General features: G+C 52.7%; 5 protein-coding genes across 5 annotated transcripts; 2 read left to right on the top strand and 3 right to left on the bottom strand.

The window, feature by feature from the left end:
• Positions 1-7: 7 nt before the first annotated feature.
• Positions 8-1,463, top strand: KRP23_5864 (uncharacterized protein; the record flags this gene model as incomplete). The annotated part of the gene is made up of 2 exons (XM_067890982.1): positions 8-757; positions 822-1,463. The coding sequence occupies 2 exons, from the start codon at positions 8-10 to the stop codon at positions 1,461-1,463; spliced, it is 1,392 nt and encodes a 463-aa protein (XP_067745382.1).
• A 12-nt stretch (positions 1,464-1,475) lies between these two features.
• On the bottom strand, positions 1,476-5,515 carry KRP23_5863 (Transient receptor potential cation channel subfamily V member 1; the record flags this gene model as incomplete). Its single annotated transcript, XM_067890981.1, has 13 exons — positions 1,476-1,604; positions 1,695-1,757; positions 1,836-2,000; positions 2,081-2,161; positions 2,227-2,411; positions 2,487-2,616; positions 2,686-2,836; positions 2,907-2,987; positions 3,056-3,111; positions 3,188-4,184; positions 4,273-4,713; positions 4,776-5,284; positions 5,351-5,515. The coding sequence occupies 13 exons, from the start codon at positions 5,513-5,515 to the stop codon at positions 1,476-1,478; spliced, it is 3,153 nt and encodes a 1,050-aa protein (XP_067745381.1).
• Positions 5,516-5,587: 72 nt separating this feature from the next.
• On the top strand, positions 5,588-8,463 carry KRP23_5862 (ATP-dependent DNA helicase DDX11; the record flags this gene model as incomplete). Its single annotated transcript, XM_067890980.1, has 5 exons — positions 5,588-6,505; positions 6,571-7,302; positions 7,367-7,483; positions 7,545-8,172; positions 8,252-8,463. The coding sequence occupies 5 exons, from the start codon at positions 5,588-5,590 to the stop codon at positions 8,461-8,463; spliced, it is 2,607 nt and encodes an 868-aa protein (XP_067745380.1).
• Positions 8,464-8,631: 168 nt separating this feature from the next.
• Positions 8,632-10,711, bottom strand: KRP23_5861 (Integrator complex subunit 11; the record flags this gene model as incomplete). Its single annotated transcript, XM_067890979.1, has 2 exons — positions 8,632-10,240; positions 10,311-10,711. 2 exons carry the CDS (start codon positions 10,709-10,711, stop codon positions 8,632-8,634), a joined length of 2,010 nt encoding a protein of 669 aa, XP_067745379.1.
• A 211-nt stretch (positions 10,712-10,922) lies between these two features.
• KRP23_5860 (Proline--tRNA ligase) lies at positions 10,923-12,842 on the bottom strand (the record flags this gene model as incomplete). The annotated part of the gene is made up of 1 exon (XM_067890978.1): positions 10,923-12,842. One exon carries the CDS (start codon positions 12,840-12,842, stop codon positions 10,923-10,925), a length of 1,920 nt encoding a protein of 639 aa, XP_067745378.1.
• Between the last annotated feature and the right edge of the window lie 433 nt (positions 12,843-13,275).

Genomic DNA, 13,275 nt, shown 5'->3' with positions numbered 1-13,275 from the left:
ATTTGAGATGGTGCCGCCAACAGTGAAAGTCGAGGCGCTGCTGCTGCTGCAGCAACTCACGCTGTTCAAGGAGGCGAGCGAGGCACTCACCCGTCTGTTCGAAGGGTTCTCTGAGCAGGATTCCGGGCGCTGCGCCGTGCTGTGGCAGCTTCTGCAATGGCAAAGCACAACCGCGTCCAGCAGCCTCGAGGATGTGCTGGTCGACTTAAAATCTAGCGGTGACAGCAGCCAGACGGAGGTGCGTAGCGATATGGAGCTCACGGTGCTGGGCAAACCTGCTCTGCTGTTTGCCGCCTCCATCTACGACGAGGAACTCGCCATGTTGATCTGGTCGGGGTTCGTCCAGTTCCACGCGCGCTACCCGCAGTTTGATCTGCCGCGGCAGGTGCTGGACAACTCGGACGACTCTTTGGGCTATTCGGCGCTGCATTATGCCGTGGAAGCGCAGATGACGGACTTCCTGCGTGCTGTGTGCAAGGAGGTGACCCAAGCGCAGACAGCTCCTCTTGTCGGCCGAGTTGTGACGCAAGACGTGACTTTGCCAGTTAACACCGCGCACACCATGGGCAAGAACATTGCCAGTGGAGGCTGCTCGCTGCTTCATCTTGCGGCCAAGAAGGGCGAGTTGGAGATGGTGCAAATGCTGATTGCACCCCCGATGCTCATGGACCCCAAGACAGTGCGCGACTGGGACGGCAACTCTCCTGCTCGAGTGGCAGCCATCCACGGACGTGACGAGGTCGCTGCCTTTCTAGAGGTACGGAAGTGCCAGAGCAGTTTGCGAAGTAGGTATTCTAATGGTTATTGTGGTGACTGCTTAGGGTATCACTGGGGAAGCACCATTGAGTGTTTCGGAAGTCGATGACCTGCGAGCCAAGCGCGAGAAGATGGCCAGAGAGCGTTACCTGGCACACCTGAAGCCCCAGGAGTCCATGCTAGAGCCTTCAGTGTTTGCCAATATTTGGACTCTCGAGGAATCGACGCTGATCAGCGATGAAGTCAACCTCTTGGCCGCTGAGCAGGGTTGGTGCAAGGAACGGCACGCGTCTTATCAAACGACGGACATGCCGTGCCACCACGTTGCTGGATTGAACTCCTGGGTGCGCGCGACCTTGGCGGACAGGCTCTTCCCTCAAATTGCGAAGCGGTACAAGCTCCCCAAGAACCAGCGACTGCTTTTCCGTGACCTCTTTTTCGTCAAATACGAGGCACGCAATGGTGAACGTTCTGAGCTTGCACTCCATCGCGACGGATCCGTGTTGTCTTTTAATGTGCTACTGAACTCGGCCGACGACTTCACGGGCGGTGGCACCTACTTCGACGCCACAAAACGCACGGTGCACATTACACAAGGCGATGCAGCAGTTCATAGCGGAAAGGTTCTTCACGCCGGTGCCCCTGTGCTGTCAGGCATACGCCAAATTCTTGTGGGCTTCCTGGACGTCGCCGACTGTGTGTACTGAGTGCCTTCACACTCACAAACGGCGAAATTGAATGCCTTCTATAGGCGTGTCTCCTTCAAGCACGTAGAGTCTCGGACACCAATGCTTGTCATCGTACAGGTCGTCTTCTAGAGAAGTTTGGATGGAACTAGTGGCTTTAGCCTTCCCGAACGCAACACCACACACAACATTAGCAACACGATCCAAATAATAGAGCATACTTCAAAGTAGACAACTGAGACCATAACGTACCCGTTCGAGTTCAAAGAAGAGCAAGCGGTCTTCCCAAATTTTGTCGTAGGTGTTCCCCAGCATCTACAACAATAAAAACAACAGCCGCAGCAGCTGATTAGACATGCTCGTGATGTTCATTGCTGTAAATACTGTACGTACGGCAATCAAGAGATTTAGGAGCATGATAGTGCCGATGACCACGAATGAAATGAAAAAGATCATTGCAAGCAGACCGCCTTCTGCGATGCTATCCCAATCCCATGAACCCAGACTAATGTTGAATGTCGTAGTCAGCGCAGTAAAATAGCTCTTGCATCCCTCCAGCTTCAAGCACAACAAAACCAGAGATATGCTAAATATTTTTCGTGCTCGTCCCAATATAACGCGCATCGACTGCATCGTACCTGAAGTATGAAAAACGCAAAGGCAAAGCCGCCCAGGAACACGCAGAATACCATGAGGAAAACCAGGATGTCGGAGAACATCTGCAGAAAGGTGAGTGCACAGTTAGCCCGGAGTTAGATACATTCCGTTGGACAGCGAACCCAACCTTCGCAATCATGCGAACAAATGGGCCGAGTGCTCTGGTGCCTCGTGCAAATTGAATCCACTTGACGAAGATTTGCGGTCCGACAATGCTCATAAGCGTGATACGGAAATTGTATCGCCTTCGAATGTTGGAGCTGTACAACGATTCTTGGTAGACGATGAGGCGGAAGTCGTCGTGATCGAAGTCTTGAATGAACACGAAGGTGTTCGTTAACCCTAGAGTTAAGCGAGAGGAAGAAGTCACATGTACCATCAATTTACCTGGAAATATGAGCTCGAGGATCTCTGCGACGAGTAGGAGCCATACACAAGCAATTTGCACCAGGTCGAACCAATTCCATCCATCTCGTAGGTATACACGAAGACTTCCGCATTCTCTGTATGCTTGATACTAATAAGGACACAAAACAGTTTAACCCGCGGAAACCAGTGCCTATGGGACTACAGCATATAACTGTACCTCTTGGAGCGTGTACTTCGCGTTGATGACAGAGTAGACGAGTCGTGCTACATCTCGAACGTATTCCATGCACCCAACCGTTTCGTTGAAAATATTATTGCGATAGCCTCCAAGTGGCATTCCCACAAACGTGTCACCCACATGCAAGTACCTGGGGTCCAATCCAGGTGTCAGCTGTTGCTAGACTTCATTGCCCATACACAATCAGAGAGTGGACGTACGTGGCAACGAAAACGGCAACAAAGTAAATGAAGTACACTTTGAACTCGGACCTAAATGTCTGTCGCGTGAAAGAGTTCCATCTGCAGTGACAAACTTTAACCCCAAGCAATTTATGACGTCATTGCAATCATTACATGGCGATACGTACTTGTGGTCCAATAACTGTCGGAACCACGGGTGGAAAATGAGATCCTTGCATTCTGTCTGTCCCCCGTTAAGTCACGTTGATAGATCGTCAAGTTGAGCTGATTAACCCAATCCAAAGATTAAAGCACCCTACCTGCACTATCAGCCACAATGTTGGGCTGTGTCGGCCCCGAAACTCTGCGTGGTCGTAGACATATTCATACAAAATTCCTTTGGGCTCGCACACAATTCTTTCTTTATGCCCAGTTTCATTCTCCGTCACAGTAAACACGTGCTGGACGCTCAATACACTCCTGATGTGACGCAGAAATTTCCACACTTTCTTCAAGGTTTTCCTCAACCTGTCGACTACGCGTTGCATTACACCCTGACTTCGCTTGCGTCGAGGAGAGCGACCAACTTTTCCCTGGCCCTTCATCTGGACGATCAATGCGTCTCGCTTCTCGTGCAATGTTTTGATATCATTGCCAACTGTCCAGGATTGGTTGCGTTCTCGAACATGTCTTAGCATACTGCACCGGAACAATGGAATACGGAACGAATCCATTGCCAACACGGCTGCTTCAGGGACGTTCTGGATCAACAGGTGGAACAGTTTGCTTCTCTCGTGTAGCTCCCGTGCTTTGTTCATTTCATAAATGGTCACATGCTCAGACACAACGAGTATACCCAGCGTTTTTCGTGGTAAAATTGAATACCCGGGTGCTGACCGGAAGAACATGATGTCACGGCGATTTTTCGTGCATAAGAATGGAGATGTTAGTAAGCTGTCGACGTTGGAGCATGTGCTGTCATTCGCAGTACCGACAGCGTCGTGACGCGCATTAGCCCTTCCTGCCACAGTTTCAGGCGACACCGTGGCGGTATTTCCAGCTAAGATCTGGTGTTGCGGCGGATGAGTTTTGGCTGCAGGTGGACGTTTGTGCTGAACCATAGCTCCCGAGCGAATGTTCACTGATGGCAATAGCTTGGCCATCGCTTTTCCATCAGGAGATTCCACAAACGTCCCTCGCAGGGCAGTTCCATTCACCATGGTGAATGACACATATCGCGACATCCGAACATCGGCATGATTCTCCACGAGATGAAGACAAACTCCACGACGTTGACTAGCTATCGCAAAGTGAAGTCTATGCGTGAAAATAAGAGTAGTTAGTGCAAAGAAGTAAGCCGGGGCACAGCGATTTTTACGTTGATGTGACCACTAGGCATACTTACGGTGTCTCTCCGGCTTTGTTTTGAGCATTAATGTTCGCCCCATTTGTCAATAGAAGCTTGCACAACGTGAGATGCCCACCTTCAGCAGCAAAATGGAGTGGCGTGTTGCCAGCTGCATCTTTCGATAGAACCAAGGGGTGACCACAAATTTGCAAAAGATCCTGCAATGTGATGGCATCCTCGTGCAGCTTGTCGAGAGAGTCCGAGAAGCGAGCGAAAGATACGCCAACATTTGCCACGAGAGCTCTCATCTCAACATCCGACTCACTCACCAGCCGCTTAGCTTTACGCATTTCGAGAATCATCTCCAGCAGGTGAGTGAGTTGCATGAAGCTGTACTTTTGGTATGGAGAGTTCATTGGGTGCTCGTTCCAATGCATGATCAGCTCGCTAACGAGAGCCGTATATCCTCGTTGAGTCGCTGCGTGCGTCACCGTGTACCTGCAAGACGAGAAGCTTCAGTATACTGCATCAAACCGTCAATGCAGCACGGAGGTACGTACTGAGCTAAACCGTGTGGTTGCAGGAGGTCGAGTCCGTCATTCGCTTCGTTCCGCAGGATCCGAAGGATCTTTGGTAGATTAGGTTCTGCAAGTCGAAGGACGCCGCTTTCAGTCCTCATTGGTCCAGGCACAAGTGGTCTGCATTGGCAGCACTCATCAAAGAGTAGCTTGCTTTGCAGCGCGAGGTGCTGTTCATCTCGCTTCTCCAGCAGTAGGTGCATCCGATAGTATCTACGCATGGCTCGGTTGATTTTATCCGCCGCCCAGCCCTCGGGTCGCTCATCATGGTCATGTCGAAACTGACCTGCTAGGAACTTCTTGATGTAGTTTCCGCCTTGCACCATGCGCGTCGGACTCTCCTTGATTTCGTTCTTCCCTGTGTGCGGGGTATTGTAACGAATGTGCTGCGCTCGAATATGTTCTTGCCTGAGCTGCAGACGTGGAGGTCGTTTGCGCACGTCTTCCAAAATCACCTGCTTATGCTGCCTCTTCTTGTTCGCTCGAGCCTCCTGCTCGTCCACGCAGCAAAGTCAGCAAACAGTACTAAAAGCCCTCCAATTCGATCAAAACGCCACCTTGATATGCGCTCGATACGCCTCCAGCATCTCGTCACGCGTCGCCGGAATCCCCGCAGACTGCATCGCCGTAGTGTAGCGCTTTGCAGACTCGGACGCCTTCTCCAGATTCTCAAAGATCGCCCAAAAATTAAGACGGTTTAGATATGGACTTTCGATTTCCATATTTAACAAACACACTATCGGAAGTGTCGTATTGATTTGCTTTTTGTATTACATGTACATTTATTGGCCGGAATGGTGGAGGACGCCTTAGCTGCTGCATCCATGGACGGCGAGTTCTTCTCGTTCCCGTACACGCCGTACTCCATCCAGCTGGACCTGATGCATCAGCTGTGGGAGACGCTGGAGCAGGGCCACTGCGGCATCTTCGAGAGTCCTACAGGCACGGGTAAGTCCATCAGCCTCATCTGCGGCGCGCTCACATGGCTCACGAGGCACACGGACGAGTTCGGACTGCTGCAAGCGCTGGGGACTACAGATAAAGTCGATGCAATTGATACGGAAGCAGAAAAACGCAAGAAAATTGCCGAACCGAGTTGGCTCGACGACTTCGAGCAGAGGAAGGCGGATCGGGAGGTCAAGTATCGCCAGCAGGTGGCTAAGAACGCGCTGGCTGGGATCAGGAAGCTCCGACTAGAGCCGGAGGCCACCACGAAGAAGCGCAAAATGCGGCATGCGTACAACCATCAAGAGCGGAAGCGGGTGCATCAGGGCAGCAGCAAAGTGACCAAGGACGGAGAAGACGAACACTTGGTGGACGCCTACGACAGCGATCGTGTAAGTCGCCAAACTAGTGACAATGAGGAAGAGAGCGGCGGGGGTTCGCTGGGGGTGAGAGGTCGTTTTGGAGACGAGAAGCCGGATTTCGGCGTCGTGAAGATCATTTACTGTAGTCGAACGCACTCGCAGATCTCGCAGTTTGTCAGGGAAATACGAAAGACGGTGTTTGCGGAGCATATCCGAGTGGTGTCTCTGGGCTCTCGCAAGAATTTGTGCACAAACCCGGATGTTACGAAGCTGGGCTCGGATTTGAGAATGGCGGACAAATGTCTGGATATGATGCAAGGCGGCAAGAGCAAGAACGGCAAGAAAGTCGGCAAGTGCCCGTTCTATGAGAAAGAGCTGCTCGGTCACTACAAAGACTATGCCCTCGTGAGTCTCGTGTTTTATTTATTGTTTTTGGTGCCTGAGTGATTAACAAGTTACCGTTTGTGCAGGCTGAAGTGCAGGACATTGAGGACCTGCACACGCTGGGTGAAGAAATGTCTATTTGCTCGTACTACGGCACTCGTGAGAGCATCTCGCTTGCTCAAATTGTCACGGTGCCGTATTCCATGTTACTGAGCAAAGATACCCGGGAGACACTGGGCATTGCACTGGAAGATAACATTGTCATCTTTGACGAGGCGCACAACATCATTGATGCAATCAACAACACGTACAAGGTCGAAATCACCAGTAAGCAACTGGTCGTCGTGCGACGAAGCCTATGGTCTTATTTCTCGAAGTATGAGAAGCGCTTCAAGGGTAAGAACGCGTTCTACATCAAGCAGCTGCTGTCGATCTTGGAGTGCTTGACGAAATTCCTTCGGCAACTGAGCAAGTCTGCTGGAAAATCCTCATCGACAGGTGACGAAGACGATGGCGCCCCAGGAGCACAGATGCTGACAATCAATGATTTCTTGTTCAGTGCTCGGATAGACCACTTCAATATGTTCAAGATTCTGGAATATCTAAGGGAAAGCGGTCTGGCAAAGAAGTTGATGGGGTTCGTCGAGTCAGCAAACGCTGGCGCTCCTGCAGAGGCACCGCCGCCACAATCTGTTTTAGACGATACAGACGAAGGCTTCCAGAGCCGGCATATCTCGCCACTCCGAACTGTTGAGGCTTTGCTAAAGGCCTTGACCAGCGTAGGCGGCGATGGCCGTATTCTCGCACAACCGCATAATGTAAGCTCTGAAGCCCTGTTTCGACGTCGATAACGTGATTCCTAACTATTGTTTCTGTGCCCAGGCGAGCAAAGGTGTTGAAGGTTTGATAAGGTTCATTTTGCTCAATCCGGTCATACATTTCCAAGAAATCGTGAGAAAGGCACGGAGCGTCATCCTCGCCGGAGGAACAATGCAGCCGGTGAGCAATAAGTATTCAAATTTGCAACCCTGTATATAACTAACATTTAGCTGCACGGTAGGTGTCTCAAATGATCGACCAACTATTATCTTCCGTCCCAAAAGAAGACGTTGATTTGTTCTCCTGTGGACACGTGATTCCCCCCGAAAATCTGCTTGGATTCAGCCTTACGTCGGGTCCTTCACAGAAGCACCTCGAATTTACGTACTCTCGGCGAGGCGATATGGAAGCGCTGGACGAGCTAGGGCGCATCCTACTGAACCTTTCACGCATTGTTCCAGGTGGGGTGGTTGTATTTTTTCCTTCTTACCGGTTTGAAGAGAATGCAGTGCATCGATGGAAAGCCACAAACCAGTACGAGCAGATTCAAGCAAAGAAGACCGTTTTCAGCGAGCCGAAGAAGTCCGATGAACTCGCAAATGTGCTAATGCAGTATTCTGCAGCGTGCTCTCAAAGTAACCGTGACGGAAGTGGTGCGATGCTGTTGAGTGTGGTTGGCGGCAAAATGTCAGAGGGAATCAATTTCAGTGACGAGTTAGCTCGGTGCGTTGTGATGGTGGGGATGCCCTATCCAAATGCCCGAGATGCAGAGCTCGTCGAGAAAATGGCTTTCCTAGACAAGAAACACCCGGGATCAGGGCGACAGTTCTACGAGAGTCTGTGCATGAAAGCGGTCAACCAGTCAATTGGTACGTGCGATTCTGGTATGCTTCTGCCCCTTCCTCCCTCTAATCCGTGTTCTCTTCGCAAACTTTTCAAACACAACAGGAAGGTCTATCCGCCATCAAAATGACTACTCCACGATTCTGCTAGTTGACCATCGATACGCAAGCCCAGCCGTCCGCAGCCGCCTGCCAGAGTGGATTCAAAAGCGCGTTCAACCTCCATCATCAGCCAAGTCGTTTGGACAGGTGTACTCGCAACTCGTGCAATTCTATCGAGCGAAGGAAAGCCAGGATCGTCGACCGGTCGATAAATAACACGAAGTCTTCACCACCCAAATTCCTATTGAATTCCTTACAATAGATCTGCAGCAATAGGTAACGTTGTGATGAAAAGAAATACTTCGACGAGGGTGCCCGAGAGTGTATGTGACGGCATATCATACAGACGTCAGCTTGAAGATCATCCTTTATCATTGGGATAAGCTACTTTGCTAGCTGTTTCTTGTATTCAGCGTGAATGACTTGTTTCGCAATGCCCAGTACTCGACCTGCAAGAGCTTCGTCGTCGTAAGACCATTCCATGTGCACTTCCCACTCAGTAGACACTGACACTCCAACTGTACGAAGCTTCAGCCAACGATCAATCTTCTCAATGGCAAGATGGCGAATCCACTTGATAAGACTGGCCTCTAATGCTTTCAGAAGTTCGCCCACATTCGCTTGAAGCTGCTCCTCGTTATCATTATCTTCATCAGCTGACTCAACTGCAGCTGAAAGTAGAAAAGATAGAGCTGATGCGGGGCGGGAGCTTTTCTTCTTCACCCGAGGCGAAGGCTCGAAGGGCTTCTTCCAGGAGTACGAGAAGAAAAGTGAGTGTTTCTTCTTTTTCAAACGCCGTGCGCCATTGCCAGCTGACACAAGCATCAGCTTGCGCTTTGGCTCAGCAATCAACATACCCTGCACATCCGAAGGGTTGTTAAACATAGCCTTGTGAATGCGTAGCGGGATATCCCGGGCAGGTTCAATGGGAGTTCGCCCTGTAGGATTGACCCCTTTCACAGTCACGCTGGTGTCGACAGTTGGGTCCATCTTCATCTGGTTCTGGACGTGTGTCTGGACAAATGCCAGGTCGTCTGGGACCGTATAATCGAGAATGACCTGGCGTGGCGCTACGCGTGATACAAGCTGGACAATGCTCTTAGTGTCCACTTCATCTCCACAAGGTTGGTAGTGTACCCCACATTCCACGTTCACACCTAAGCGCTTGCTAACGCGCTTACGCTCAGGGTCTGCGTAGAGCAAATAGTTTACTGTGCCCGGTGTGCAATACTCTGATAACACGATGAGATTCTTTGGGTCACTCGCAACCGCCTTAATCGCACGTAACGAGTCACCCTGAGAAATGTTGGCTGGTCCTGTAAACAGCACGAACGGTCCAGGTTGCTGCAGCCGCTTCCAATCGAACACCTGCAGGTCAGCAGCGTTTGGAGACCTTTCACGCAGCAAATTTTGCACCGCATGCGTGCACGTGCGCGACAACAGCGGCAAGAACCGGCTTGGATACTCCATGGCCGAGTCCGACAGGTAGATCGGACACTGCGCCGATTTCCCGGTAGCATCCTTCATCTGTTGCCAGTGCTCCAGCAGAATCGTAATCAACTCATGGAAGTACCCGAGACGGTATACAGGAATCACCACTTTGCCGTTCGAGCTGATACATTCCAGAATGACTTTCACAAGCTCCCTTTCCATGGCGCTCTGCGTCTCCGATACAGTCACGGCAAAGGAACTGCGCGTAATCAGCGCACTCGGTTCCAATCGTGGAATCTGCGCCGGCAGCAGCACTCGGCCACCCGTAAGGTTAAAGTCGTTTGCAAACAACACCGTCGTCGTCCCGATCTCCAAGTAAAAAGCACACCCGCCCGCCACATGACCGGAATGGTAAGCTGTTACCTTGAGGTTCTCGTTCACAGTAACACAGGCCTTCAACGCAACAGCTTTGGCTTTCCTGAACGCCGCAGCAATATCCTGAATGTCGTACGGAGCTGGCAGGCCGCTGCCTCCGTCTTTCGCCTTGCCGTGGCACCCAGTCCTACAGCACCAAATTGTCAGCACTTTCATAAAATACAGATATTATCTGTCTACAATTTCCTATCCCTCACCAGTATTCAGCCAGCAGATGCGGCGCGATGGCCCGCGTGCCGTGCGTCATGAGGACCGCTGGAGGCTGTTTCTGGCTCGGATCTTGCGCTGCAGCGGCCGTTGCAGTCGCCCACGACACACCGCACTTCTCGGCTACATAGGGCAGCATGTAACACGCTCCGGGGCGGTAATCCGGCACCAGAATGGCATCTAAAATGCCGCCATCGCGTTTCAGGAGGTCCTTTAGCTCGCGCCGGTACTGCGTTGTCACCGCCTCAAAGTCCTCGGCGCCCGCATCGTCGCCAGAGAAGAAGGACACGTCTTTCGCCTCCCCGCAGCCCAGGAGCACCGTCGTGCTCGAGAGCTCGTCGCGCAGGCAAAAAGCCGCGCCATTCCCAAGCCTCTCCACTGAAAAGCTCATGGTTTTGTTGTACTATGAGAGGGGGCGAATGACCAGATCAGAATCTGATAGAGTCTGAGGAATCTGAGTATGTTTTTGTGGGTGTCCTTGTAGACTCAAATTGGTCCTCCGTGACCCGTACAACATTTTTTCAGTCTAACCATGTATGCGTATCTATCCCTTGTGGTCCTTCGAGCCTGTACAAGCAGCAAGTGGATGCTACGTCCTGCATCTAGAACTTGCCAGCTTGAATAAGTCCGTCAAAATAAGCTGGCAGTTTGTCCAGTGGCAGGAACGTTTTCTCCATCGTTGCTCGTGTCTGTACCTCAACGAGGCCTTCCTTCACGAAGCGCTTGCCAACTACGACACGATACGGGTACCCGATAAGCTCGGACTCGGCAAGCTTAGAACCCGGGCTTTCACGCCAGCGGTCATCCAGCAACACGTCGTCCCTGACCAGGCCGGTCACCTTGCCAGAAGCTAGTTGGTCAGCGATATCCCATGCAGCCTGGGACACGGGGTCTTCCTGCTTCTTCCCACCGATGGACATGACGAGGATCTTGAACGGAGCGATCTCGGTGGGCCACGCGATGCCGCGGTCATCGTGGGAGGCCTCCACTGCTGCGGCCACAAGCCGGCTAACACCAAGGCCGTAGCAACCCATCTCTAGCGGGTGCTTCTTGTTCTTGGCGTCTGTGTACGTCGCTCCGAATGGTTTCGAGTACTTTTGGCCCAGGTAGAAAACGTGGCCTACCTCGATACCGCGCTTGTCCTCGAGCACTGCAGCGTCGCCGCCATTGCAGCGCGGGCAGTGGTCACCCGCCTGAGCCAAGCGAAATTGGCCCCACACAGCGTGGGTACGCGTCTGTTGCTGTGGCAGGGCCTCGACAGCCGCACAAAGAGCTTTCACGGCACGGGTAGCGTGCTCATTATGCTTCAGTGAATCATCCAGAAGCACATGCAGCTCCACAGAGGGAAAATGCCCGCCCAGTAGCTCAGCGATCTTCCTTGTGTCCTTGATCACTTCGCCTTCGTCACCACCAATAAACGGCTTGATTGCAAGCTCATTTACCTCCCTGTCGTGTCGAGCAAAGCAAAGAGCCCACCGGGGAAGAGACTTATCTTCCTCCTCGTCGTCGAAAGCCTCAGAGTCACAGCTCTCCACCTGCTCCTGAACCAGCTTAACCGAAAACCCGTGGTCCTCTGCTGCCTCCTGAAGGTCCATCACAGTCTTCCAGACCTTCTCGTCTCCAGTTCGAGCCTGTTCCTCGAGCTGCGCAATGATGGCGCCAAGCTCTGTCGAGATCCCGCCATTTACCGTCTGCTCCGAAGATGGCAAAAGCCCCTGCGCTTTCTCCACATTCGCCGCATAGTCACACTCTGCCGACGAACACGACAGAATCGCGTCTTCGCCGATATCAGCCAGCACGTGGAACTCGTGTGAGAGATTGCCACCGATATTCCCCGAGTCGGCCTCCACGCGCTTGACCGGCAGCTTGAGTCTCGAGACCAAGATCTGGTTGTACGCCGCAGTGACGTCCTGGTACGTCTGCAACGCACCGTCGTACGAGGCGTCAAAGGAGTACATGTCCTTCATCACAAACTCTCTCGCTCTCAACAGACCAAATCTCGGTCGAATTTCGTCGCGAAACTTGCGGCCGATCTGGTACAGTCGGAGCGACGCGTCTACAGCGCCCGCAGCTGAGTAATGCGCTGCCACGAGGCTCGTGACGCTCTCCTCGTGAGTGGGTCCGAGCACCAACACGTCTTCTCGGCGGTCCTCGAGCGCCATGAGCTCCGGGCCGCGGCTCTGCCAGCGCCCCGACTGCTTCCATAGCTCGTGAGGCGTTAGCACAGCCAGGTCCACGCGGTTGCCACCAATTTTGTGCATCTCGTCATCGATGAGCGCCTCCAGTTTGGCTACAACAAGGCGGCCGAGCGGCAGCAGCGCGAAGAGGCCGTGGCCGCTTTTGCGCACGAAGCCGCCGCGCACCAGCAGCTGGTGGCTGGGAACCGCTGCGTCTGACGGCGCCTCCTTCTCCGTGGGCGCCCACAACACAGAACGCAAGGCGCAGGGGGCGGCGCGTACCGCCTGGGACGACGACAGGCGCCGCTCGGCCGTCGCCAAGGACCTACGGCGAGCAGCCCACATGAGCAGCGATTTGAGCCGCAAAAAAGGCAAGTATCTCTGGTGTGTGGCGTACACCACATTATTTTACGACATGGCTTCGTTTTTCTCTGCAATGGACTCCCTTCAACAAGTAAAAAATTGGCATGGGATACTGTCGGAAGCCCCGCAAGATGATGAAGGAAGCAAATTTACCCCTGGACAGCGGAGTCGGTCGAGTTCGTCTTGTTCGCTGCAAATGCTGGGCTGACTCATCAGCTGGGGAGAATAGTTGTTGCTGGTACAGTCGAGCGCCGGAACCTGTCCGACTTGGCCAACCCCGCAGTCGCCTATTCGTGTTCCGTCACTTGTCGTCGCCACGTCCGTTTGCACGCAGTGTCGGGCTCTCGTCATGTGCGGCGTCGACACTCGCACGGTTTCAGGGCGTTATTGCCAACAAGTCCATTGCCGAGGACAG

This window comes from Phytophthora ramorum, assembly GCF_020800215.1.
Source record: "Phytophthora ramorum isolate Pr-102 chromosome Unknown Phyram_PR-102_s0005, whole genome shotgun sequence".
In the NCBI taxonomy this organism is placed as follows: domain Eukaryota; phylum Oomycota; class Peronosporomycetes; order Peronosporales; family Peronosporaceae; genus Phytophthora; species Phytophthora ramorum.
The sequence above is the reverse complement of the archived record's forward strand: the minus strand, read 5'-3'. Positions and strand labels throughout refer to the sequence as shown.